The sequence below is a fragment of the Callospermophilus lateralis genome, chromosome 16, assembly GCF_048772815.1.
Source record: "Callospermophilus lateralis isolate mCalLat2 chromosome 16, mCalLat2.hap1, whole genome shotgun sequence".
Classification (NCBI taxonomy): Eukaryota; Metazoa; Chordata; class Mammalia; order Rodentia; family Sciuridae; genus Callospermophilus; species Callospermophilus lateralis.
The window spans coordinates 91,270,997-91,296,575 of record NC_135320.1 but is presented as its reverse complement, the minus strand read 5'-3'; the positions used below and the strand labels follow the sequence as shown (position 1 = coordinate 91,296,575).

At 54.3% G+C, this 25,579-nt stretch overlaps 1 protein-coding gene across 17 annotated transcripts in view; it reads left to right on the top strand.

The window, feature by feature from the left end:
- The window catches only part of Plec (plectin), a 56,065-nt gene that overhangs the window by 6,215 nt on the left and 24,271 nt on the right, over window positions 1-25,579 (top strand). For 5 of the 17 annotated variants that reach the window (XM_076836427.2, XM_076836414.2, XM_076836412.2 and 2 more), the window contains exon 2: window positions 25,395-25,456. In XM_076836427.2, coding sequence (XP_076692542.2) covers window positions 25,395-25,456 — 62 coding nt within the window. Of the gene's footprint in view, window positions 1-10,860; window positions 10,938-13,807; window positions 14,361-19,402; window positions 19,545-20,189; window positions 20,457-21,827; window positions 22,014-24,485; window positions 24,739-25,394; window positions 25,457-25,579 lie in introns of those variants that run through there. The other 12 variants (XM_076836411.2, XM_076836410.2, XM_076836409.2 and 9 more) reach the window with 7 other exon arrangements.

Genomic DNA, 25,579 nt, shown 5'->3' with positions numbered 1-25,579 from the left:
TGTTGATAGACCTTTAATTTATTTATTTTTATGTGGTGCTGAGAATTGAACCCAGTTGCCTCACACATGCCACAACCCCAGCCCATCAGGGTAATATTTTAAGGGTTTATCATGGCATATGTACATCAGTACTTAATTCCTTTTTATGTGGCATAATATTCCATGTTATGAATATACCAACTTGGTTATATATTTATTAGTTGATGGATATTTGAGTTGTTTCCATCTTTTGGTTGTTATGAATAATGCACCTATTTGCATATAAGTTTTTGTGTGGATGTATGTTCTTACTTCTCTTGGGTAGATACCTAGGAGTAGAATTGCTGGGTGGTGTGGTAACTCTATATTTAACCATTTGAAGAACTGCCAGATTGTTTTCCAAAGTGGTGGCAGTCTTCTGTATTCCCAAGACCCGTGGGCGAGGTTTCTTCTTCAGGACCTTGTCAACTCTTGTTGTTATCTGGCTTTTTGATTATAGTCCTTCAGTCCTAGTGGGTGTGAAGTGATATTTCATTGTGATTTTGATTTGCATTTTCTTTTTAAAAAAAATTTTTTTTTTTAGTTGTAGATGGACACAACACCTTTATTTATTTATTTTATGGGGTGTTGAGACCTGAACCCAGTGCCTCACACATGCTAGGCAAGCGCTCTGCCACTGAGCTAAAAAGCAAGATTGATTTGCATTTTCTGATAGCTAATGATGTTGGATACCTTTTCATGTGCCTTTTGGTCATTTGTTTATCTTTTGAAAAATGTTTATTTGGATCATTCATCCATGTTTTAAAAATATTTTTTCAGTTGTTTATGGACCTTTATTTTATTTATTATTATTATTTAAATAGTTAGTTTTTAGTTGTATTTGGACACAATACACTTATTTTATTTATTTTTATGTGGTTCTGAAGATCAAACCCAGCACATGCAAAGCAAACGCTCTGCAGCTGAGCCACAACCTCAGCCCCAATTTTATTTATTATTTATATATGGTACTGAGAATCAAACCAGAACCTCACACATGCTAGGCAAGTGCTCTGCCACTGAGCCCCAGCCCTAGCTCATTCATCCATTTTTAAGTTGGGCTTTTTTGTTTTAGCTTTTAAGCTGTGTCCTTTTTATACTCTGTATATAGGTCCCTTTTCAGCCATATGAGTTGTAAAAATCTTCTGTGACTGTATTGGTTTTCATTTTCCTTCCCTCTGTACTGGGGCTTGAATCCAGGGGAACTCTGCCACTAGGCTACATCCTCAGCCCCTTTTCATTTTTTTATTTTGAGACAGGATTTTGCTAAGTGGCTGAGACCAACCTTGAACTTGCTATCTTCTGCCTCAGTGTCCAGAGTTGCCTGGTTAATAGACCTGTGCCACCATGCCCAGTTTGAAGTTTAAATTATTATGAGTTTGCTTTCTCTCTTTTTTCTTAGTTGCTTGTGCATTTGGTATGTCATATGCAGAAATCAGAGTCACACAGATTTATGCCTGTTTTCTTTAAGAGTTTTATAAGATGGGTGCAGTGATGTACACTTATAATCCCAGCAGCTCAGGAGCCTGAGGCAGGAGGATCACAAGTTTAAATCCAGGGTTGTCAACTTAGTGAGATCCTGTCTCAAAATAAAAAATAAAATAAGCATTTTTTTTGGGGGGGTACTGGGGATTGAACCCTGGGTACTTAGCCACGGAGCCATATCTTACCCCAAAGATGTCTTGTTTTTGTTTGTTTTAGTTTTGGTACCTTGGATTGGACCCAGGGGTGCTCAACCACTGAGACTTCCTTAGCCCATTTTGTTTATTTTTTAATTTAGAGACAGGGTCTCACTAAGTGGCTTAGGGCCTTGTTTATTTCTGAGGCTGGCTTTGAATTTGTGATCCTCCTGTCTCAGCCTCCTGAGTTGCTGGGATTACAAGTGTGAGCCACTGCACCTGGCAAAATACACATTTTTTTTTTTTAAATGCTGGTGATGTATCTTAATATATGCAAAAAAAGGAGTTTTATGGTTTTATGTTTTATATGAAAGTCTTTGATCTATTTTGAGTTGATTTTGTGTATGATGAAAGATAGAGGTCCAACTTCATTCTTTTGTATGTGTGTATATCCAGTGGTCCCAGCACCATTTGTTGAAAAGATTCTTCTCATGTTGAATAGTGTTGGTAGCCTCATGCTTTCGAATGGCTACAAAATATTCCATTACAGGCTGGGGATGTGGCTCAAGCAGTAGCGCGCTCGCCTGGCATGCGTGCGGCCCGGGTTCAATCCTCAGCACCACATACAAACAAAGATGTTGTGTCAGCCAAGAACTGAAAAATAAATATAAAAAAAAAATATTCCATTACATGAAAGTACCACATTTTATTTATTTGACCGATTCAGATGGACATTGGATTTATGGTTTTAAAACAGTGTACTTCTTATGTAATCCCAGTGGCTCAGGAGACTGATACAGGAGGATCTCGTGTTCAAAGCCAGCCTCAGCAAAAGTGAGACACTGAGCAACTCAGTGAGACCTTGTTTCTAAGTAAAATATAAAATAGGATTGGGGATGTGGCTCAGTGGTCAAGTGCCCCTTAGTTCAATCCCCAGTACCAAAAAAGAAAGAAAAAAACAACAACAAAAAGCTCAGTGTACATCTTTTATTTTCTTCTATACTAGGGATTAATCCTAGGGCCTCATGCATGCGAGGCAAGCGTTCTGAGCTGCCTCTCCATCCCTTTTTTAAAGTTTTTGAAACAGTATCTTTCTAAGTTGCCCAGGCTGGTTTCTTTTTTTTTTTTTCTTTTTTTCTTTTCTTTTTTTTTTTTTTTTAGAGAGAGTGAGAGAGGGAGAGAGAGAGAGAAAGAATTTTAATATTTATTTTTTAGTTATCGGTGGACACAACATCTTTGTTTGTATGTGGTGCTGAGGATCAAACCCTGGGCCGCACGCATGCCAGGCGAGCAAGCTACCTTGAGCCACATCCCCAGCCCGCCCAGGCTGGTTTCTCCCCCTTGATCTTTCTACCTCAGTCTCCTGAGTAGCTGGGATTAAGGGAGAGTGCCACTGCATCCAGCTACCAAATTGTGCAGTACAGGTGAGTCCAACAGATAGACGGCAGACTTTCTTTAGTCACTTGCTTATCTGACTAATGAAAAAAAATCTAATTTTTCTTTTTTATTTATTTTTTAGTGCCGGGAATTGAACTCAGGGGCACTCAACAACTGAGCCACATCCCCAGCCCTATTTTGTATATTTGGAGACAGGGTCTCACTGAGTTGCTTAATGCCTCCTTGTTGCTGAGGCTGGCTTTGAACTCATGATCCTGTCTCAGCTTCCTGAGCTGCTGGGATTATAGGCGTGCACCACTGTGCCCAGCCTAGTTTTTTAAAAATTTGCCTTCTTTGGGGCTGGGATTGTAGCTCAGTGTGGAGCACTTGCCTATCGTGTGTGAGGTGCTGGGTTCCATTCTCAGCACCACATATAAATAAATAAATATTTAAAATAAAGGTCCATCAACAACTAAAAATATATATTAAAAAAAGTTTTTTGTATTCTTTGATTATGAACAAAAGTGGGATCATTTCACAGAATAATTGATCATGTCTTTTTTCATCTTTTATGGAATTTGTATGTGTGTGGTACTGGGGATCAAACTTTGGGCCTCACAATGCTAGGCAAGTGTTTTACCACTGAGCCACATTCCCAGCCCCTTTTTCATCTTTTATGGGTTTTGCCTGTTCAAATATGTTATTCAGGTAAGATTTTTTAAAAATTTCTTTTTAATTTTTATGTTTCAAAATTTTCTCAATTTGTTACTTTTTTTTCAGTACTAGGAATTAAATAGCGCATGCTAGGCCAGTGTTCCTCCACTGAACTACATCCTTAGCCCTTTTTAAAATTTTTATTTTGAGCCAGGTATGGTGGAACATACTTGCAATCCCAACTACTCAGGAGGCTGAAGCAGGAAGATCACAAGTTCAAGGCCAGCCTGGGAAGTTTTCAAGACTGTGTTTCAAAATAAAAAATAAAAATGGTGGGTGTATAGCTCAGTCATAGAGCATCCTAGGTTTGATACCCAGTACCAAAAATAAACTCATAAATAAATAAAATTAAAATAAATAGACATTTGAAATAAGGTCTTGCGAAGTTTTCCAAGCTGGTCTCAAACTCTCAATCCTCCTACCTCAGTCTCCTGAGTAGCTAAGATTACAGGCATGTGCCACTGCACCCTATTTATTTTAATTTTTTAAAAAAATTTTTATTTGTCAATGGACCTTTATTTTATTTATTTATATGTGGGCCTCACACATGCTAGGCAAGTGTTCTCCCACTGAGCCTCAACCCCAGCCACTTATTTTGTTATTTTTTTATGGAAGTATATCATTTCTACAGAAAAGTGTACAAATTTTGCATATACTCTTAAATTGGAAAGTTGCCTTTTTTAAAAAATATATTTTTAGTTGTAGATGGACTTTTATTTTATGTATTTATATGCAGTGCTGAGGATTGAACCCAGGGCCTCATACATGCTAGGCAAGCGCTCTACCACTGAGCCACAGCCACCACTGATGCCTTTTGATCAGCATCCAGCTCATGAAATAGCTTTTTAGATCTTAAAGGGGTCCCTTGTGAGCAAGGGTGGTTGTATACACCTGTAGTCGTGGTAACTCTGGAGGCTGAGTCAGAAGGTTCATATGTTCGAGGCTAGCCTAAGCAACTTAGATCCTAAGCAACTTAGACCCTGTTTAAAATAAAAAGGATTGGGGTTTTGACTCAGTGGTAAAGCACATTTGGTTCAATCCCCTGTACGGGGTTGGGGGAGTGTTCCTAGTCACTATTCTGACATCTCACACCATGGATCAATTTTGGTTTACTTTTGATTATAGTGTCTTTGGCTAGATTGATTGATTATTTATTTGAGACAGGATCTCTCTTGATGCTCCAGGTGGCCTTGAACTCCTATCCTCAAGTGATCCTCCCACCTCAGCCTCCTGAAGAATTGGGACTATAGATGCTCTCACTGTGCCTGGCATGATCAATTTTTAAAATTCATCAGTCATTTATTTTATGACCTTTGAATTTTATGCATGTTTTGAATGGCTTTCCTTTATAAAAATCATCTGTCAAGAATTTCTTCTAGTATGGGTTAATTTTTTTCTTAATGTCTCCACCTTCAACCTGCTTGGAATTTGTTACGGTCTGAGATATACAGGAGATTATGGGTGTCATATCTTCAGAGTCTGGAGATGGGTTCATGGGCAACAAGGAAGATTTTAAATATCTCTTCTCCCACCAAACTCAGCTTCCTGAAAGCAGGGTCTTGCTGCACCGTTGGGCCAAACCGTACCCTGTGGTACATGGGAGGGACAGGTAGACTCTGGGCTGGATACCGCAGGAATTCCACCTGGTGGAAAGACTCTTGGGTATCCCCAGAGAAGCTGCCGAGGAGAGACCACATTGGTGGCTGTGGAGATGGAGCCTGGAGACCAAGGGGCATGTGTATCAGGGAAGGTAGAGGAACAGGAGTTCAGCTTTGGGTGTCTAAAACTGGCGATGACTGTGAGACCTAGAGGAGAGGCATAAGGAGAGGCCAAGATGCTCAAACTGCCCGACCAAGCTAGGGAAGTCAGGCTGGGTGTGGTGCTTTGGGGCCTGTGCTGTGAGCCTGAGGCCCTCTGATCCTCCAGGCTGGCAAGAAGAGGCAGCCAGGAAGGAGCCTCGGCTGCAGCAGAGGCAAAAACCACACTGTGAGGTGCTGCTGGCACACTGAAGGAAGGGGGCTGATGAAACAGGTGGTGGCTGCCTGGTGTGGGGTTGAGACAGCAGGGTGAGGACAATGCCTGGGACCAGGTGAAAAAGGACATCAGGAAGCTCAGTCAGACTATTCAGGGTGTAATCAGACTGAAGCTGCTGAGAGCTGCATATGAGGCTGTGGTGGGTCGATGCTAGTTGGAGACTTTTCGGGTCTCCATATGACTTGAGACATGAGCCTGCGGGGCCCACTCCCCCCTCCTTTTCCCTGTCTCTTGTCTCTGTGGAGGCTGAGTCATAGTTTAGCATGGAAAGTCCCCCAGTTGGGCAGACAACTCTTGGTGGGGACATTTACTGCTTTTTCCCTGAGATGGAGGGGGCCTAGGACCAGGAAAAGAATGGAGGCCACTTTGCTGCCTTGCCTTGAAGGGTAGCATGTTTGCAATTGATTTGTCTACCATCCCATTCCTGCCTATAGGATCTGGCAAAGATGCCACCTTCATTTCCTCCCATCTGAACCCGTCAGAACCAGTTGGCAGTGTTGCTCCTGGCACAGCAGTTTCATAAACCTGTGGGTCTCTCTTCAATGTCACAGGGAACCAGGCCACTAGACAGGAGGGCTCACTGTGTCTTTTGGATAATCTCTATTCCTGGCTCTGCTGAAATGGTTGACCAGACCCATGAATCACAGTCTTCATCTCTTCAGCAGAAATCTATCCAGTCACACCCCTGGCTTTCTCTCCCTGGGCACCCTGTCCTAACAGCAAATCTCCCAATGTGAGCATCTTCCACATTGAGTAGGCTGTGAATTTCCTAGATCACCAGTGCTGGTTCCTTTTTCCTTAACAGTTTCTTCCTCATTTCATCTCATTTTTCCTGCCCTTTAATATAAGCTGCCAAAACCACAGCCTGATTTGAAATCTCTTCAACTAAATATCCATGTTAGTTGCTTACATGTTCTACATGTTCTTCCATGTTCTAGTAGATAGAGCACAACTCAGCCAGCTTTTGCCGCTGTATAAAAGGATCACCTGTCTTCCAGTGCCCAAGATTATATTCCTCATTTTCTTCTAAGGCCTCACCAGCATCATCTTTAACTTCCATATTCTGTTCTTTTTGGGATGGGGTCTCTTGCTGTGTTGGCCAGGCTGGCCTTAAAACTCCTGGACACAAGCAGTCCTCCTGTCTCAGCCTTCCCAGTAGCTGGGACTACAGGCATAAGCCATGATACCTGCTTTCTACACTCCAAATTTTGCCAACAGTTTGGTCAGGCCATCTGTGCTTTTTCTATCATGTGCCTCAAAATTCTTCAGCCTCTGCTTATTTCCCAATTCCAAAGCCACATTTTTAGGTATTTGTCACAGTAGCACTCTGTTCCTGGTACTGATGTCTGTGACACCAAAACGAGATGGTCTAATATACAGAAATCCATCCTTCACTGATCTGGGTGTCGGAAGTCCCAAATCCAGGTGCCAGCAGGGCTCCCTCCCACCAGAAGTCATGGGAAGAGCCTGCTTTGCTCGTCCAGCTTCCCCATCCCTTGGCCGTGTCGACATCATTCCAGTTTCTGTCTCTACCTCTCCTTTTCCATTTCATGAGGACTTGAAAGGGCCTACCCAGAAAGTCCAGGATGACCTGTCTCTAGATTTTTAGCTTAAATATTTCAAAATCCAGTCACATTTATAAATTCCAGGGACATGAAGATATTTTTGGGTGTCACCGTTTAACCTCTGCACCAGGTTGAACATGCTTGAACATGGAGGAGCTGGTGCTCCTTCAGGTGAGAAAGGTGGTAGCCAGGCCACACCCGGTAGTAGAGAGAGTGGGAAAAGGGCGAGCTTGAGATATTTGAGAACCAAGGGACCTCTCTCACCCCATGATGGGTCTTGTGGTTGGGCTCCAGAACATCCCTCAAGATGAGTTTCTGGTGGACTTCTGGTTTGGGTGATATTCTAGTACTGGGCTGTAGGGGCAGAAAGGTGGATAGGCCCAGAGGGATAATCTCTGAGTCCTGGGCCTCCAGGATCCCTGGAGGGTGCCACCTAGAGCCCATCTGAGCCACACCCAGTGCAGGGGTGGTCTCTCATATGGAGGAAGACTCTGCTCCCTCAGAAGTGTGTGGCACCCAGAGGTTGAGGCTTAGGCTCATCAAGGCTGTGGGTCAGAGGCCATGTGGTGCAAGCGGGCTGACTCCCTTGGTCTTGCTGCAGGTCCATGCAGGGAGCATGTCAGGGAGGTATGTGTCACAGGGGGACATCATCTGCAGGGATATTCTGCTGTGGGTTTTGTTGGCTGGGTCTCTGCGGGGTGGAAAGTGTCTGCTGGAAGGGCCACAGCTGTCACAGGTCAACCTGCACAGGATTACCTGGATCACCTCCCACTGACATGCTCTGCTACTGTCAGTGAGTCCTGAGTGGGAGGAGGTCTCGGGGTAGGGAAAGGGCAAGTTTGAAGATGGGCAGAGCTTGGGAGAAGCACTAAGCTGAGGGGAGGCAGTAGGCAGAACCTCAGGCGTGGGACCATATCAAGTGCAACTAGGGTGTGTGGGGGCAGGATCAGAAGCCACCTCCTTGGCCTGGGCCTGTGGCCAAGCCAACTTATCAGGAGGGAGCTATTCAGTATAGGAGGGAAGGCCTGGCCTGGGTTCTGGAGCCCCAGTGGTGTTCCCTGCCTCTTGGATTGGCAGAAAGCTTTGAGAGAGGACTTAGCTTTGCTCAGGGTGAGTCGCTGTCCCAGTTGACTTCATGGGATTCTCCTGGGATGGGGAGCTGTGCGGGGTCAGTCTGCCAGCTGTCTGGAAGGCCCATCAGTGGCCAGAAAAGCTGGAGACTGTTTCCTGCTGGGTCTCTCTTGCCTTAGGGCCTTTGCACATGCTGTCCCTCTTCCTTGGTGAGCCCCCTCTAGCAGGGGTGTCTTGCTCACTCACAGACCCATGTGCTTTTTCAGTAAAACTTCCATGGATTGGGATCCAGTGTGGTGAGATCTCCTGGGCAGTGAGGAGGTACTGGGGAGGGCCTGGGCTTTGCTTCTGACTAGCCAGAGCTGGACAACAAGGCATGTCCAGCTTCCTCTTCACTGGCTCAGTTTCTTCTGAGACACCGATACCTCTTGCCCCAGGCTCTCCTCCACCACCAGTCAGCATCTGTATGTCCTGATGCGTCCCCGCCCCCTTGTCTGGGTCTCTAACACTCTTTCTTGGCTATAACCACTCCCACATTCTTTGGGTCTCTCTTGCCTTGGGGCCTTTGCACATGCAGTCCCTCTTCCTTTGCTGGCTAGCCCCAACCCATCTGTCAAGGTCATACACGGCTGCTATTCCAGGCTGGTTGGGTAGGGCAGGCTGATAGGGCTTCTTCACTGGACTTTTAGCTGCCAAGGCTTTCCCAAGAGCCCCTGGCACACACCTGAGTTGAGGGTATAAGTTTAGGACTGGTTCAGTATAGGACCCCCTGGAACCTTCCTTCTCAGAATAGTTTGTCTGCCTCACTTTTCATTAGCTTAAAACTGTGATCTTAAGACATTTAATTTTATACATTAAAAAAAATAGAACCAGCACCGAATCATGTGTGAGCTTTCCCATATTATTTAAATCTATTTATAAATATCTCTCAGTTTTGTTTGAGGCTTAATACAGAAGTTCACTTGTAGGCTGAATCTAGATTTATCCAGACAGATCTTAGAAAAAAAAAAGTAGGAATTTAAGTGTAAGAATTCACAAAATTCTGTTTTAATTCCACACTTCATTATTTTCCCCAAATATTCAGGCCACTGGTGTTTAGTGAGACCCACTCATGCCCTGGACTGGTTGAGCCCCAGGGAGAGCAGAGGTGGAGGCTGAGGGACCCCCAGGCCTGCTGGGTCTGGAGCCCAGGTGGGCCTGGCACTTGCTGCTGCTTTGCCTGTTGACCTGTGTGGCATTGCCATGTCCTGTGTCCCAGCCCTGGCCAGTCATACACAGGCCTGCCTGTAGAAAGGGTGGGCACCCTAAGGAGGTAGTCCTGCTTGGCAGGGTGTGGATCTGAGCAGCTGGGAGAGAGACTTAGGTCTTCAGGAGACCGAGGCTATTGGCACATCTTGTGGAGACCCATCTGTGTTCCACACTGTCCACCCAGCACAGAGGACCTGGGGTGCATGCCCCGTGGGATGGGCATGGCCCAAGTGTTCCTGATGATTTCTGCAGCCTGCAGAGAGGCAGAGCTGATCTCTTCCTGCAGTCCAGATGGTCTCTCCAAGAGGCAGGAGTGACAGTTCACTGCCACTGCTGGGGTGGTGGCCCAGAGCAGCTGCTGTTGGTTCCCTGGAGGTGGTGGAGAGGTGGGTCAGCTCAGCAAGGAGCTGCGTGTCATTCTGATGGCAATGGAGATGGGTGACAACTGGACTGATAGGCAGTACCAGCAGATTCTGTGGGCCTGGCTATGAGGAGTGATGACCCCAGGGTTTTGGTGTAAGCCACTAAGTGGTGGTTAGTTGGGTACCCACAGAACTGAGCAGACAAGGGCCTCCAAGGGCTAGGGGAGGCAGAGGCTGGGGCTTGTGCGGTCCCCGTGGGGCACAGAAGCACCTTGAGCTGTGGGACCAGTGGGGTGATCAGCTGCATGTTGGAGAAGGGCTCGAGCAGGGATGGGGCCCAAGGGGGGTCTTGTCACTGCATCTCCTGGGTGAAGGGCTTGATCCGGGGTCCTGAGGCATGACAATGACAGCCCTTCAGTCATGGCCCAGGGGAGGCTGCTTGAGGGGGTCCTTGGAGTCAGGAGTGGGGTGTCTCCTGCAGGGGGTGGGTGGTTAGGGCTTCAAGACCAGAAACAGGCCCTGTGCTCATGGTTTCTGCAGGCCATTCCCGGTGTGGCTCTGGGTGGCGGAGGCTGGAGACTGAGGTAGGCTGTCTGGATGTGCCACATTGCAGTTTTAGGGCCGAGCTGCATGGTTGGAGATAGCTGGGTCGCAGGTGTGGGACAGCAGGTTAGGAAGGACGGGGTGGAGCGACCCATGGCTGGGAGCATGCGCCCAGGGCAGCCTTGTCCCGCACATTGATCAGCTGAAGCCCCGCCTCTGACTGACCGGCCCCGCCCCTCACCTCCCGGTTCCTCCCCCAGCCGGCGCTGGCCGGGGCAGTTCGGTGCGGTGCCGGACTCTGCGTGGCGATAGCTGCATCACCCTCGCCCCTATCAGAGACATGGACCCCTCGAGAGCCATCCAGCACGAGATCAGCTCCCTCAAAGGTGGGATGGGGGGACAGCTGCGACCATGCAGTGACCTCTGGCTGGGTTGCAGTTTCCCGCAGGAGGTAGTCAGGATCTGGCGTGCGGTGGGCAACACTGGGTGTGCTGTGCTGAAGGCACGGGAGACCCCCAGGCTTATCCCTCACCAGGGCTCCTCCTGGTGCAAAGATTCTCCTGGGATGGCGGGGAGGAGGGGTGGCTCCTGCAGCAGTTCTGTAGCCCTGCAGTGAGTGTCAGGGGCGGAGCAAGCTGTAGCAGCGGCAGGGGCGGGACCCAGACTCCGTGGGAGCTCAGCCCTACCGCAGTTGGCCGCTTACTCCTCCGCCCCAGCCTGCCGCCCTGCAGCCTGTCCTCCAAGGGGGCTGGGTAGGGCTGTGGGGATTGCTGTGCTGTGGCGCCAGCGGACTGGCCCCGGGCAAGGCCACACTGCGGCTCTTGGTTGGGGGGGGGGGGCGACTGGGGGCTGCCCAGGGGCTCCGAGTGGTTGCTCTGGAAACCTAAAGAGGCCTGGAGTCGGGAGAGAGGGGCCGGCCTCCAGCCATGGAGTGCTCTCAGTCCCTCCCAGTGCTGAATCAGCAACAGTAGTTGCGGTTCCACAGGGTGGGGGGCGGGGCAGGGGTTGTTCTCCCAGCCCAAGGACTGGTGGGCAGCTCCCGGACCGAGATCAAGGGTGTCTGTCTCTCTTTCTCTCTCTATCTCTATCTCTCTCTGTCTCTCTTTCGCGGGGGAATCCCGCTGTCCCAAGGCTGCTGTGCTTTTGCTGGTTTGGGGAATTCCCCACTGAGCCCCGCCCCCTTGCTCTGGATCCGGGAGCTACTAGTTTAGGAAGTGGATGGGTTGGCGGGTTGACTACTACATGGGACACCTAGGTAGGTTTGTGCAGAAGAGACTTAGGTCCAACGGCTTAGGGGCCTGCAGTGTGGCTTGGGATCATTTGGGGACTGTGGAAGCCATGGGTTGGTTTGGTGGGGGATTGGAGATTTGAGGGAATTGGTTAGGAAATCATGCCAGGAAGATAGCATGGATGTATGGGATGAGTGCAGGAGGGACTGGTGGCAGGCAGGACGGGTAGAGCCAGAGGTTGAGGGCAGTACTGGGACACAGGCCGAGAGAGTGGGAACTTAAGTGATAACTGGTCTGGATCCCAGCAGATGCTTGGTCCCCAAACCACAGCCCTAGTGGTGTGGAGGGTCCTTGGGTGTCGCTGCTGAGGGGATGTGGCAACTGCCCACTGCCATTCTGTTGTCCTGCCTGGGACTGGTGTCCTGCCCTCCCAGAGCCTACCTTTTTGGGCTGGCCTGGTTGGGGGCAGGGCTCAGGGTGAGCCTTGCCGCAGTGAGCTGGCGCAGGAGGGCTTCGGGAACAGTTGGCTGAGCATTCAGTTTCCACCATGCAGCCTGCGTCTGTGTGTGTTTGGGTGTGCTGTTTGGAGCCTACTTGGGTGTCATGGAGACAGCCCATAAACCCTCCCCACCACGCTTTGTTGGCTGCCTGCCAGCCTGCTGGCCAGTGCCTCCCACCGCAAGATCCCCCACCCCCGCCCTATTTATAATCAGTTCCTGGGTTTGCAGTGCTTGGTGGGAATGGGTGTGTCAACTCCGGGAGAGTGGAGCCGGGTGGGGGTTGATGGGGCACTGCCTGGAGAGTTGGGGTATTGAGTAGGATAATAGCACAGAATATCTATGATCAGACCCTCGGTTTTGGGTGCCTGGCTGTGAGGATGGGTGTGGCTGGGTAACTCACCTCCCAGGGCCTCATGTGGCAGTTTCCTCTTCTTTTCCGGTGGGCATATGAAACTCCTGGTGTCCTTTCCCTATCATCTGTCACTCTGGCCACAGGCAGGCGCTCCGGCTGCCCCAGTAGAGAGTCTGTGTGGGTGGCAGGGACGCCAGGTCTGGGGTGGTAGGGACTTAATGACTTTGATTCCCTGAGGCAGGTGGTACTCCCTGGCCTCTCTGACAGCTGTCCTGGAGACGGGGTGGATAGAAGCTCCACCCAGAGGCGCCCCCTCCTCCCTTCTCAGCGTGACCTGGACTGGGAGTGGATGTGTTTCTGGACTGTCCCTAATCTGTCCTGGAATGGGAAGAGTTAAATCTGGTGCCATTTGGAAGTGGGGGCTCTTTTCCTCTGCCTGCCTGATGGACAGTAGATGCTGGCACCTGCCTGTCCATGTGCTCTTGACAACTGTCCCTTGCTGTTTCGCACTTAGGCGTCCCCAAGACCCCAGCTTCCTCCCCAGGCCCTCATTCTCCACTCTTGAACCTCAAGTGCCCCCAGTTCCAGGCAACCCAGCATTCTCTCTTCAGACCTTTGTGATTCCATAACTCCTGGAACCATACCCCTTGGTGGGTCCCCAGCCTGTGGACCCCTCCTGCCTTCTCTGCTCCCTGCCTTCTGCCCATTCTGACACTTTTTTTCTGTGATTCTTGGTTTATATTCCCCCCTAATCCTCCCCACAAAGATTTGGGAACCTTAAGGAAATGTTTTAGAAACTGATGTAATTTCTGACATTGGAGCCATGGGGCCCAAGAGGGAAGGGGGTGCCATGGGGGTGAAGGCCCCCACTCTGCAAGGGGCCGTTGTCTGTGCGTGGGAGGGGCCGCCCCTGCTGCTGAGTCAGAGGAGGCCGGCCCAGGCGGCCTGGAGGGCGGGCAGGCGGGAGGTTCCAGCAGGCGGTAGTGCCGGCAGGAATCCACAGAGCCAGGCATTGGAGCCACTCTTTCCTGAGCCCGCGGCCTTGCACTTGGTGCAGGAGTCTGCCTGCCTGCCTTCCTGCCTGCTGCTGGCCCCTCTTGTACCTCGTGCTGAGGAAGCCTAATCCGCCTCCTCACTGTGCTCCTCCTGCTTCTCTTGCCCCTGTGCCGACCAGCCGGCTCTAAGCAGCCATGGTGGCTGGCATGCTCATGCCGCTGGACCAGCTGCGGACCATCTATGAGGTGCTCTTCCGCGAGGGGGTGATGGTGGCCAAGAAGGACCGGAGGCCCCGTAGCCTGCACCCCCATGTGCCTGGTGTCACCAACCTGCAGGTCATGCGAGCCATGGCCTCCCTGCGGGCTCGGGGCCTGGTGCGGGAGACATTTGCCTGGCGCCACTTCTACTGGTTCCTGACCAATGAGGGCATCACCCACCTACGCCAGCACCTGCACCTGCCACCTGAGATCCTGCCTGCCTCCCTGCAGCGTGTGCGCCGCCCCTTCACCATGGTGATGCCTGCACGTCGCACCCCTCATGTGCAGGCTGTGCAGGGTCCCCTGGGCTGTCTGCCCAAGCGGGGGCCTCAGCTGTCTGAGGACCCTGCCCCAGAGGAGCGGCGGGCCTACCGCCGGAAGGAAGCTGAGGAGGGGTCACCTGAAGCCCCTGTGGTACCCACTACCACTCTGGGAGCCCTAGCCAGGCGGGGCCTGGAGCCTACCCCAGCCACAGGTCAGCTGCATCCTAGTTCCAGATGGAGAGGGGTGGGAAGGGGGGATGTGGATGTTCGCAGCGCCCAGGCTTGGGCCTGTTGGGGAAGGGTGGGCAGCATGAGTGCTGGGGATTCCACTCACACCAGCAGGTGGTGCCCTCTCTGCCTGAGGGATCTGGGTGCTGTGGTCAGTGGGCCTACTGGCTCCTCCTCCTGGGTTGGGGACCTTATTGGGGTGGGACAGGCACATCCCAGTGGGGGCGGGGCCTGTGGGGCCTGGACTGGCGGGCCAGCTGTTGTCACAGCCCCATCCATTTCAGCGTGGGCCACTCTCTTAAGCATTGTCCTTTCTTTTGTCCCCATTCATTCCTCTCCCTGTCCCAATAGGCTGTCTGTCTGAGGCCCCTCTGTTCAGAAGTAGGGGGCATGCAGAAGAGCTGGTGGCATGGGATGGCCTAGCTACTTTTTGGCAGTGTAGCCTGGGCAAACTGCTTGACCTCTGAGCATAGAGTCTGCAGGGTGGGGGTGACATATCCCCTGCCTCCTCCCACCGAACCTCTTGGTTGTGTGGCTCAGATTCCCTGTTGCATGGAGAGGACTGAGTGTCCCCCATGACTGGATGCCTGGCTGGGTTAGGGTTGGCCATGGCCTAGTGGTAGAGGAACAGAACCCAGGAAGGAGTGTCCACTTGTAGGGTAGGGGTCCTGGGCCTGGCACAGGGTCAGGTAAGTCCTTCCCAGTTGGGAACCAGGTGTCAGAGAAAAGGATCGGTCCTGCAGCCCAGGGACTACCAGAGACCCCTTCCCTCTGACCCTAAGCTCCTGGTCTGCCTGACCCAGGTGGGCAGAGGTGTCCTGTGCCTAAGGCTTACGTGTTCTCCTGGGGCACACTGCACTCATTGCCAACTCAGGACAGCCTGGACCCCTCAGTACAAGGCAGGGTTGGTCCCCACTCCATCTTTATGACTGGACACCTGGGGAGAGGCTTAGTCTCTGGAGGGCTGGAAAGAGAGCCTGGGCTGAGGCTAACAAGGCAGGCAGGAGTTTGCAGGGGAACCAGAGTGAGGGGATCCAGGTGCAGGCCCCATGCCGGGCACAGCTTGGGCGAGTGCTGAGGAAAAGGAGTTCTGGTTCTGGCCTGTCTGGTGGGATCACTAAAGCCTTGCTAAAGGAGCACATCTGAAGGGTCAGGGAGGTTGTGGGATGGCGGCTGGCTTCCAGCTCTCTCCATGGCCTTGGGCAAGTCAGTGGCCTCTTCAGCTTCCCTGTAAACGGGTCACCATATCACGGGGCGGAGGCATGAAGAGAAGAGTGCTTGGCCAGCACTCCGGATCTTAACTCACGGGCCTTCATCTGGGGCCTTTCCCGATCTGGGGCCCCTGCCCACCCTCAGCCTCAGGGTGGAATGGCCTCTTCCATTCTCTGGTGTGGGTGTGGTGAGTGGGAGGGAGCCCTCCCCTCCTTTTCTCCCCTTCCTTCCTTCTTGCTAGTCAGGCGGGGCCAGCTGGGCAGGCAGTTGGCAGTAGTGCCTGGAGGGGTTCTGGGTGTGGCCACAGTGGGCAGAGTGGAGGGCATCCCCACCCCCAACAGAGGTGACTCAGTCTTCCCTTCCCAGCCACAGCCGTCCTAGTGGCAGCTCAGAGTTTCCAACAGGAAATGAGTTCCAGCTTCAGGCTGAGTCAGGGCGCAGGCGGCCCTCTTCCTCCCCTTCACCCTGCAGGACTGAGCATGGGGCTTTGGGTGTGGTTTGGGGCCAGAGCTGTGCCCCTAGGCCCATGTTGGTGGCAGAGGCATGATGGCTTCACATACAGGTTGGGGCAGTTCTGAGGACATCTAAAACTATCAGCTTCTTATTTTAAAAGTAAATGAATAATAAGCCACAGAGACCCCATCTTTCCCATAACCCGGCCCCTCCTGGCATCCAGTCATGGGGGACACTCAGTCCTCTCCATGCAACAGGGAATCTGAGCCACACAACCAAGAGGCACGGTGGGAGGGGGTAGGGGATATGTCACCCCCACCCTGCAGACTCTAGGCTCAGAGGTGGTCAGGAGCTGTGCTGGTCACCAGAATGTCAAGATGAGCTGTGCCACTGAGCCCTGACCAGGGAGCCACAGGCCTGGCAGGGCAAGCTGGGGTACCTGCTGTGAGGCCTCACTCTCTCCTGTGCCCTAATGGTATGCTCATCTTGGGGTGGGATCCTCAATGGCATACTGGGTAGGAGTATGTCTACCTCATGGTGAGGCACAGACTGAGCCTCCGCCCCAGAGAGCCCCCAGACATACAGGGATGAACTGGGTGAAGGGAGAGTGATCGGAAGGGCCCTCTGTGGAGGCACCCACAGCCAAGGTCTGATAGGTGAGGAGGAGCTGCCTGCCCAGAGCTGCCCCAAGGAGGGAGGCCTGGGCCAGAGGGTAAGGGTACAGGAAGGCCTCTCCTGGAGTCTCCCTTCATGGTAGAAAGCTACTGGAGTGGTTTATATGTGAGTGGTTTATACTCCAAATAATAATACTTTGCCTGGCTCAGAATTCATAATGAATCCAGAAGTGTGTAGAGAAAATGCTTTGAGAGCCTGTCTTCCTGAAGGGATGTCATGCAGCGTAAGCAGATGGCCACACATGGACATGGCTTCTCCTCTCTACATAGACATGCAAGCTGCACAGCCTGACTTTCCCACGTGGCCCTCCATAGCAGAGGAGACATGGAGCTGCCTTGTCCTCTTCACAGCTACATAGCACCTGCTTAGGGTGGGCTATGGGTCCTGGCAATTTCTGGGGAAGGTGCACAGGGGTCATCTTGCTTGTTGTGGGGGAACTGTGCAGATCTCGGGCAGGTTTCTACCCAGGTTCTGGAGGATTAGGTTTGTCTCTCCCAGGTCCTGTACAACTGGAGAGATGTATGGACAGATAGGAAGGTATCACATTTGCTCAGGGTGGAGACCATAGTGCCTGGGAACTGAGCTGGTTGTGGAGGACTCAGGCAGAGTAAGCAAGTGGCCTTGGGGGCTGAGGGAATGTAGGTGTTGATGGGTAGAGAAGTGTGGGACTCTGCTTCCACATGGCTGCGTGGAATGCACTGGGCACAGGGATGCCTGGAATGTGGGTGGGTGGGGTGACCGGGCTGGGCTGGTGGGGCCTGTGGAGGGAAGAGGAGGCTGTGGGTGAGTGGGGTGGGGGCAGGCTCAGTAGGCAAGACCACTGGGCTGAGACCCAGGGCTCAGGGACTGAGGCAGGCCTGTCTCCTGCACTCCAGGCTGGTCTGCCTGGGCTGGTCTGGCCCGTTGGTCCCTGCTCAGCTCTCTGACTAAGGGGTGGCTGTGAGGAGGAGCCACTGCTCCCAGAGCTGGGTGGGGAGGCCAGGGTAGGAGCAAACCCTCCACCCCTTCCCTCCTTCCTGCCTTGCTTTCCTCTCTGAGAGCAGCCTGACCCAGCCAGCAGCCATGGACAGGTACAGCATGGAGGAGCTGATCCAGCTGGGCCAAGGTAGGGCATAGGAGCAGCCTGGGCTACAGAGAAAGTAAAGGGATCAAGGCCTCCAACAGGGATGGGGCTGTCCTTGGCAGCCTGCTACATGACCCTGAGTTGCCCCCTTTCCTCAGTTTCTGGGTCCTTGGGCATCAGAATGTGGTTGCAAGGATGAGACGGCCTCCTCAGAGCTGCCCCTGGGTGTGTGTGTGGAATGTGGGGTGTTCCAGAATAGTGGAAGTTAGTGGAGGGGCTGCTCACAGCCTGGGGCATTTCTTTCTCTGGGAACCACTTCTCACCCAAGCAGGGGATTCACAGGCTCCTCTGAGTCCATGCATGTGGCTAGGTCAGAGGGCCAAGAACTGTGCCTGCCTGGTTCAGCTCCTGTCCACGTCTGGTCATCTGCTGCTGTGGGCTGGACTGGGCTGGGCTGGGCTGGGCTGGGATTTGGACCCTCTCTGGCCTGCCTTTAAGGTAGCTAGTGTCCTTGGTGCTCTGGGCTTCTTGAGCCAAGTACAATCCTTGGCTGCCTAGAGCAGGCCACTAAAATGTTTCTGAAGTGTGGGGCTGGAGAGCAGGGGCTCAGGTGGGCCCAGTCTTTTCCTCAGCCCCCATCCCTTCTCCCCATCATGGACAGGGTACCCACCCTGGCAGTCAGGGACCAAGACTGGTTTGCTGTGCTTTGCTGAAGGCTTGCCATGGGCCAGCTCCTCATGGTGTTCCTGCCTTGGTTTTCTCATGTTCATGATACATTCGTGGCATAGGACTCACTTGTAGGGGGTGCTGGAGATTAAAACAGAATGGTGCTTGGCACAGGAAACGCTACAAAACGCTACCCTAGGAGGAGAGGGTCAGGACTGTATCCCCTTCATACACAGTTGTGTACACACACATCCGTTTCCCCAGGTGTGCTAGGATCTGGGCCAGCACAGGATACGGGGATGTGGTGTGGACTGCCTGCTGACAGGACCTCTGACCCCTGTTTTCCACAAAATAGGATATTGCTGTGGTATCTCGGGAGGGCTTTCCCTATCCAGACCACATGGGAACACCAGGAGACAGGCCTCGGGTGAAGAGGGGCAGCCCAGAGACATGGGGTGAGCACTTGTTCATGTGGCCTGGACCCCAATTTGGGGCTGCCTGGGTCTCTGGCTGGTAGTGTGACCTTGGGGAGACTGTCTTGTCCACCCTGAGGCCAGGTGTGGTATTGAATGACTTTGCGCAGGGCCCTCTGGGAGAAAGGGGCGTGTCACCACATTGGTCCATTTGATGCTTCCCAAGAGCACCCTATGAGGTGGGCAGGGCATGGGCCACATGAGCTCTAGCCCCTGTGTCTTGTTCCGAGGGGGGTCCTGAGGCCAGGCAGCTCCTTATTATAGCATTACCGTGGGAGCAAGGGTGTGCATGTCAGTGGCGCTGCCCAGCTGGTTGGGACTCCAGTGAGCCCCAGGCCTGAGTGTCCTTACTGTTCACGTCATGTTCTAAGTCTGGACGAGTGACGGGCCTTGCTTGCCCTCCTCGGATATTTATATCCCCCTGGGCCCCCTGCCCACCACTCCCCTCCCCCATGGACTGCTGCTGACAGCAGCCACACGGTTGTGCCCTCCTCCCACCTCGCCTCTGCTGCTGCTGCTGCCGGGCTTGCTGCCTCTAAGGGGCCTGTGACCCTCCCCACACCCCTCGCCCGCTCCCTGTCCACCCTGTGGGCTCCTGTTGCTGTCCCCAATGAAGATCGTGCCCGGTAGGTGGGGCAATCCTTTGAAAGTCTTTGTGGAGAACCCAGCTGGGCTGGGGCCACAGTGCCTGGGGCTAGAGGTGAGGGGCTGTGTACTCCCCCCCCACCAGCCTGCTTCCCAGCCGCACCCAGCCTCTCCCTCTGCCCTGTCTGAGGCCCTATGGGGGCTTGAGGCTTGTGAGGAGTCCACATGTCTTTGAGCTTGGTGGGGTCAGCTGCAGACCTGGGGTGGGCTGCTAGGACTGGAGTGTTGGAATTAATACGCCCTTGGTGTCTGGCCATGTCCCCAGGGGACACCATTGAAAGAAGAATGGGGGCTCAGCACTCCTTCTGTGGGGGCAAGGGGCCAGACTGGGCTTCCTTTGGGAGGGAGGACCCAGATTGAGGCTGCGCAGGCTAGGCTGGGGGGCTGCGGCTTGGCAGCCGCATCCTACAGGCCCCTCCTCCTGGCGGGTGTGGCCGTGGGTAGGCAGGGGTTAAGGCTCCAGCTAACCTTGAGCGTCGGCCGTACGGAGTAGGGACAGCTGAGCCGGGCCGTGTGGGGAGCGGCCAAGAGCCACTGGAGGGAGGAGGGCGGGCCCAGGCTGGGCTGGAGCACAGTGTGTGCAGCAGCAGACCGGATGGTCTCCTGGCTGCCCGTGGATAGTGCTGTAGGGCGGTCCCTGCGGGCAAGGCAGCCTGCGGGCGCTGAGCTCTAGTCCTTGGGGCATCCCGTCCTCGCCCTTCACACAGGGAGGCGCTGTCAGCCTTCACAGCAGCCAGTCGCTGGTGCACTGAGGCGGCTCTGCCTGTTCCTTGTGGCAGCCATGGAGCCGACAGGCAGCCTGTTTCCCTCCTTGGTAGTCGTGGGCCACGTAGTCACCCTGGCTGCTGTGTGGCACTGGCGCAGGGGGCGTCGGCAGGTGCAGGATGAGCAAGGTAAGCGCCCTTGCCTCAGCCGCTGCCATCCGCCACCACCTTACCATGGGGATGCTAGTAGGGTTGGGGGCGGAGGGTTCACCTCCCTCCCACCCCGCCTCTTGCGTCTCTGAGTGAAACACCAGTGTTTTGTGAAAGTGTGTCTGCTGCCCTGCTTCCCTGGGTGTGGCAGGGCGGAGCACTGCAGTTGTCATTAGCCTGGAGTCTGATCTGGGCAGGTAGGTGGAAGGAGAAGCTGGGGTGAGACCCAGGGGGTAGGCTTTGGGTGCAGCAGTGCCTGCCTCTTCAAGGAAGCCCCCTCCTCAGCAGGGACGTGAACACAGAATCCACAGTGGCAGGTGCACTGGGCTGTTCTGGGCGGGACCAAGGTGGGGGTGGCCCTGCACAGTAGCTTCCCCTGCCCTCAGAGTGTGGGATTTAGCTGCACAGAGGTGCGGCAGGTGCCTAGTGCCTACAGCCAGGGTCAAGGCCCAGAACCAGCTTTGCGACAGACTGGCAGGCTGTGATCTGCCCTCCCCCTGCTCAAAGTCACCAGCTCCTGGGCTATAGTCCGAGGCGCCTATGCCCAGCACAGGATGGGGTGGGGCTGAAGTGAATGGATCATGAACAGCCCATGGGAATTGGGCAGCTCTGCACCGGGGCTTCTGGCCAGAGGGACTGTCCTAATGGAGCTCACCTCCCGGCTGGATTCGCCTTTGTCGGGGAGTGGCCAGGCTGCCCCCTAGTGGGCCTAATGGGTCTCATCCTCAGGGGTAGGATCTCCACGACTTGAATCTGAATTCGCTTGGCTTCCAGGCATGGTCCTGGGGTTCCCTAGGGTTCCCTGGAGTTGGTGACTCAGTTACTGGTGGGAAGTTTCAATAGAATGCACAGATGGAGGGTTTCTAGTACTCAAGAGATTTTTGGTTGGGGACCTGCCACTGGCCCTCCCTTCCTTGACACCCAGTTTTGTGGCCTGTCCACACGTGGGAAAGGAGCTTCCCCTTGCCTCTTGTTGCATGTGGCTTAACTCAGTTCTGTTCTTGCTATTCTCTGCCCACCATCTCTGCAGTGTCTACCCCGCCCCCCCCATTCCTGCCCCAGCCCCAGCCCCTGCTGGCATCCTGCTGGGAGAGGTCTCCGAGAGGTGGATCATAGGGGCCCTGGACAGTTTCTAAGCTTCCTTGTCCCGGAGGGCAGCCCTACCCCCACCCCCGTAGGGGTCTAGGGGCCGTGGAGGGGGGGGATGCATTTCGTGGGCTTGGGCGCGGCTTCCTGACCCGTGCTGGGCGGGGCGCCCGCAGGGGCAGGTTCTTCGGGTCTGGGCCTGGCGCCCAACGGGCGGAGGAGGATGTGGCGAGCTGAGCCGGGCCCTTTCGCACAGCCTGGGAGCAGGACTTGCTGTATGATCCCTGGACGACCGAGGGCGCCTAGGGCTCATGGCTGCATCAGGCACCCGGGGGGCGGGCGGCGCCTTCTACGGTCAGAGGGAGGTTGTGTTAGAGCTGCCGCGATGGCTGGACGGGGGCTGCGAGAGTGCACGCAGGGGCTATCTCTACGGACAGCTGTGCTGCGTAGGTGGGTGCACCCTTAGGTGGCCGGGCTGAAGGGACTGGGCGGCAGACGCTCTCACCAGGTGGGGCCTTGGATAGGGGTCGGGTCTGGCCCAGGTGCAGCCCCGCCTCCGGACTCCGGAAACACCTGGGGAAGGAGGCGGAAACACTTGGGGGAGGAAGCCGTGGGGCGGGGTGATGAAGTCCATGCTGGTTGGCTTGCCTCTGGAGTATCCGTGGGAGGTGGGTGGGGCAGAGGGCTACAGCCAAGGGAGCCCGGAGCAGGGGGAGGGAGGGAGGTGCTGGGGGCGGGACCCAAGGCCTTCCGGCTCCAGGTGCCCTCCCACTCATTGGGGTTTCCATCCCAGGACCGAGTTGGCTGGGCTGTGGAAAGAGGGAGTGATCCTTCTCAGAGGGCTGTGGGGGGACTGAGCTGGTGCTGAGGGTCAACTGCCTTGGACTGTACAGGGGTCAGAAAGGATTGCTAGAGTACAGTACTGGGAGCCCCGGGGCCCGGTCAGACAGGTGGGAGAGGCCCCTGAGGTATACAGTAGGCTTGGGGAGCCGACTTGGCCAGGCTGAGGACAGATGAGGACTCCTATCAGTCTAGGGGAAGTTTCCTTTCATTAGTGATTAGGAGGGAGGGGCATCTGCAGCCAGGGGTAAGGAGTAGGCAGGTCAGGAGGGAGGGGTTGAGGAAGAGCTTGAAGTTCTAGTTCCTGAAAGGTGAAAGGAAGGAAGGCACCCAGAGGCAGGACTGCTGCCAGGGGGAGGGGTGCTGGAGCTGGCCTGGGAGCAGGAAGAAGCCTGGAGAATGGGCTTGGTTGGAGCATGGGGAGAGGGCCCACATGCATCATGGGTATCCAGTACTGGCTCCCCCAAGTTCCAGCTGTTGCCTGAATGCCCTGTGCCCATCTCTGGCCCATTCCCAGAAGCATGGGTGTTTGTGTGCCTCAACAGAATGACGGCCTGCTCCTGCAGCAGAAACTCACCCTGTTACTGCGAGTGTGGTTCCCCAGTAGGACAAGCTTCTTGCTCAGGAGGGCCCTGCCTGGGGAGGGGTGGGCACGTGTGAGTGTGAGAAGCTCTCAAGCACACTGTAGCAGCCCTGACTAGTGTGGAGTCAGATTGGGGATTTTGGAGGTTAAGGAGTTGATGTCTACTAGGGTTATGGGAGCTGCTGGGCCAGATGGGGCAGAACAGGAAGGTCTCCTGTTGGAGGCTGAGGGGTACTCTCAGAGGTTGGGGGTGTAAGAAGTATGGCAGAATCCTGGGAGCTAGCCTTGCTCTTAGGCATTAGGGTGGAGGCCTGGCTCAAGACCCTGGGCCAGTGGGGTTTTGGTGCCCTCTTGTGGCCGCAGGGAGCAGCAAGCATAGGGAATGGTGTGAGCTTTCCCCAGAATTGTGTGCTGTGGGAGGGGGGTGTTCCTCCACAGCTCACAGCTGGAGCACATCAAGCCAGATGCGTGGACTGGAAAATTCTTGTGGTTGGGTGGTGCATTCTTTCCTACAGCAGTTGGTTGGGCTGGGCAGTTCTAGATGCTGGCCATAGGCCGCTCTGTCCGCTGACCTGAGAGATCCAGAGGCCCCTGTACCCTTTGCCCAGATCCTCTATATTTTTACAACCTGGAGCAGCTGCTATCTCTGAGCCTCACCCAGCTGCAAACAGCCCCCTATCCATCCTGCCCCCAGGTGCGGTTTCCTTTTGAGTGAGTCACAGTGCCTGGGGGCCCCTCCCCAACTCTGACTCACTGGCTGTGCCCCTTGGGGTGCTCCCCTCTGCCCCAGCATTTCCCCCAGGGGAGAGGTCCTTGCAGTTCGGCTGGACTGGCCTACTTGGATGAGTCAGAGCTCTGCTATGCTCTGTTCTTGCCTGAGGTGTGCTCTGCCTGGCTTGCCTGGGCTGGGCTTCTGCCGGTCCCTAAAGGATCTTGCAGGAGCCAGGCAGGCCCTTGAGCCTAGATGGGGGGGGGGGGGATAGGGCATGGTCTTTCTTACTGTAGGTCTGAGAAGGTGTGAGCTGGGGAGCTCTAGGAAACCGAGGGGCAGTGGGCTCCCTCCCCCAAGGTGTCACACAGGTTGGGGGTTCCTGTTAGAGCCAGACCCAGCAGGAAGGTGGGCCAGCCAAGGAGTGACTGTAGTGTTCTCTGAGAATGGGTGTGGCCTTAGCTTTTCCCGTAGCTCTCTGGGGACCCTTCTCCATTCCCTGTGTGATGAAGGCTCATTCTGGGTGGCTGTGGGGTTGGTGAATTCTCTGGGGTCCTGGTACCAGTGCCAGCCCCTCCCCTGCACCCCCAGGTCCTGCTGCTGTGGCAGGGTGGGTGAGGAAACCCCAGTTTCCTGTTTCTGGCTACTGAGGGTGTGGCTGTGGGGGAGGGGCTGCCTTCCTCCTTCCCGCTGGGACACTCCCCTCTGGGGGACTGAGTGAGGTGGGGCTCTAGGGGCGGGGCAGCCTTGCTGGGGAGTACAGCCTGTAGGGAGTGGCCGCAGCCGCTGCGACTAGGGCTATGAGTTGAGCCTGTGTGGAGTTTGCATCCAGTGCAGCCGCCAGCCTTCAGCAGTCTGTGTGCCACGAGGGGCTGCTCAGAGCAACAGCACCTGGGGGCTGAGAGACTAAGAGTCAGGGGCCGGCAGCACCATGTCTCAGCATCGGCTCCGGGTGCCCGAGCCTGAGGGCCTGGGTGGCAAGAGAACCAGCTCTGAGGACAACCTCTACCTGGCTGTGCTCAGGGCCTCTGAGGGCAAGAAAGGTAGTGGGTACACCCTCTGGGCAGGGCAGGCCTCTGCAGCAGAAAATAATGTCTTCTGTGGCAGGAAGCCCTTGCCCTAGGTGGGAGGTGTGGACGTGGACTGGGGGTCTGGGTTTGGGGCCAGACTCAGATGAGGGGGCCAACTGCCCGTGCTCAACACAGATTGGCTTCTGAGACTTTAGTGTGGGATCAGAGTGGCAGGGAGGGGAGGCCCATGGCCCTGTCAGGGGGACACAGCTTCCCCTACAGTACTCCAACGGGGCCTAGCCCTGGCCCTGCTGTGTCCCTGTTTAGCCTCATGTAGAGGCAGCGTGTGGGGCGGGACAGGCTTTGACTTGTGCACCCTGATGCAGCAGCTCTGGACCTCCCATCTTCTTGGGAGACAATAGGGAGATTGAGCAGAGGCACTTTGGGCCTAGCCCCCTGCCTGGACCAGGGCTGCTGGGCCTGGGTGTATGATGTCCTGGCCATGCCGGAGGAGGAGGGTTTATGTGCTCTGGGAGAGGCCTGAGGTGGGCATCAAGGCTGGGGCTGTTGTAGGGCCTTCCTCAGGCAGGATTTGGCCAGCCAAGCTTTCATGTCTGCACTATGGTCACCTCTTGGGGCCTCCCTGGGCTTTTCCCAGGCCCCAGCTTAACTGGACTTGTCTTCCCCAGATGAGCGGGACCGTGTGCAGAAGAAAACCTTCACCAAGTGGGTCAACAAACACCTCATCAAGGTTGGTGGCACCTGCTTGTGAGTGGAGGAGGGAAGGGCGGCAGATGGCCCCTGCCCCAGGGTGTCCTCCACTGCTGCATTCCCCTTTCATCTCTGAAACCTGTTATTTTCTGTCCTCTCCTCC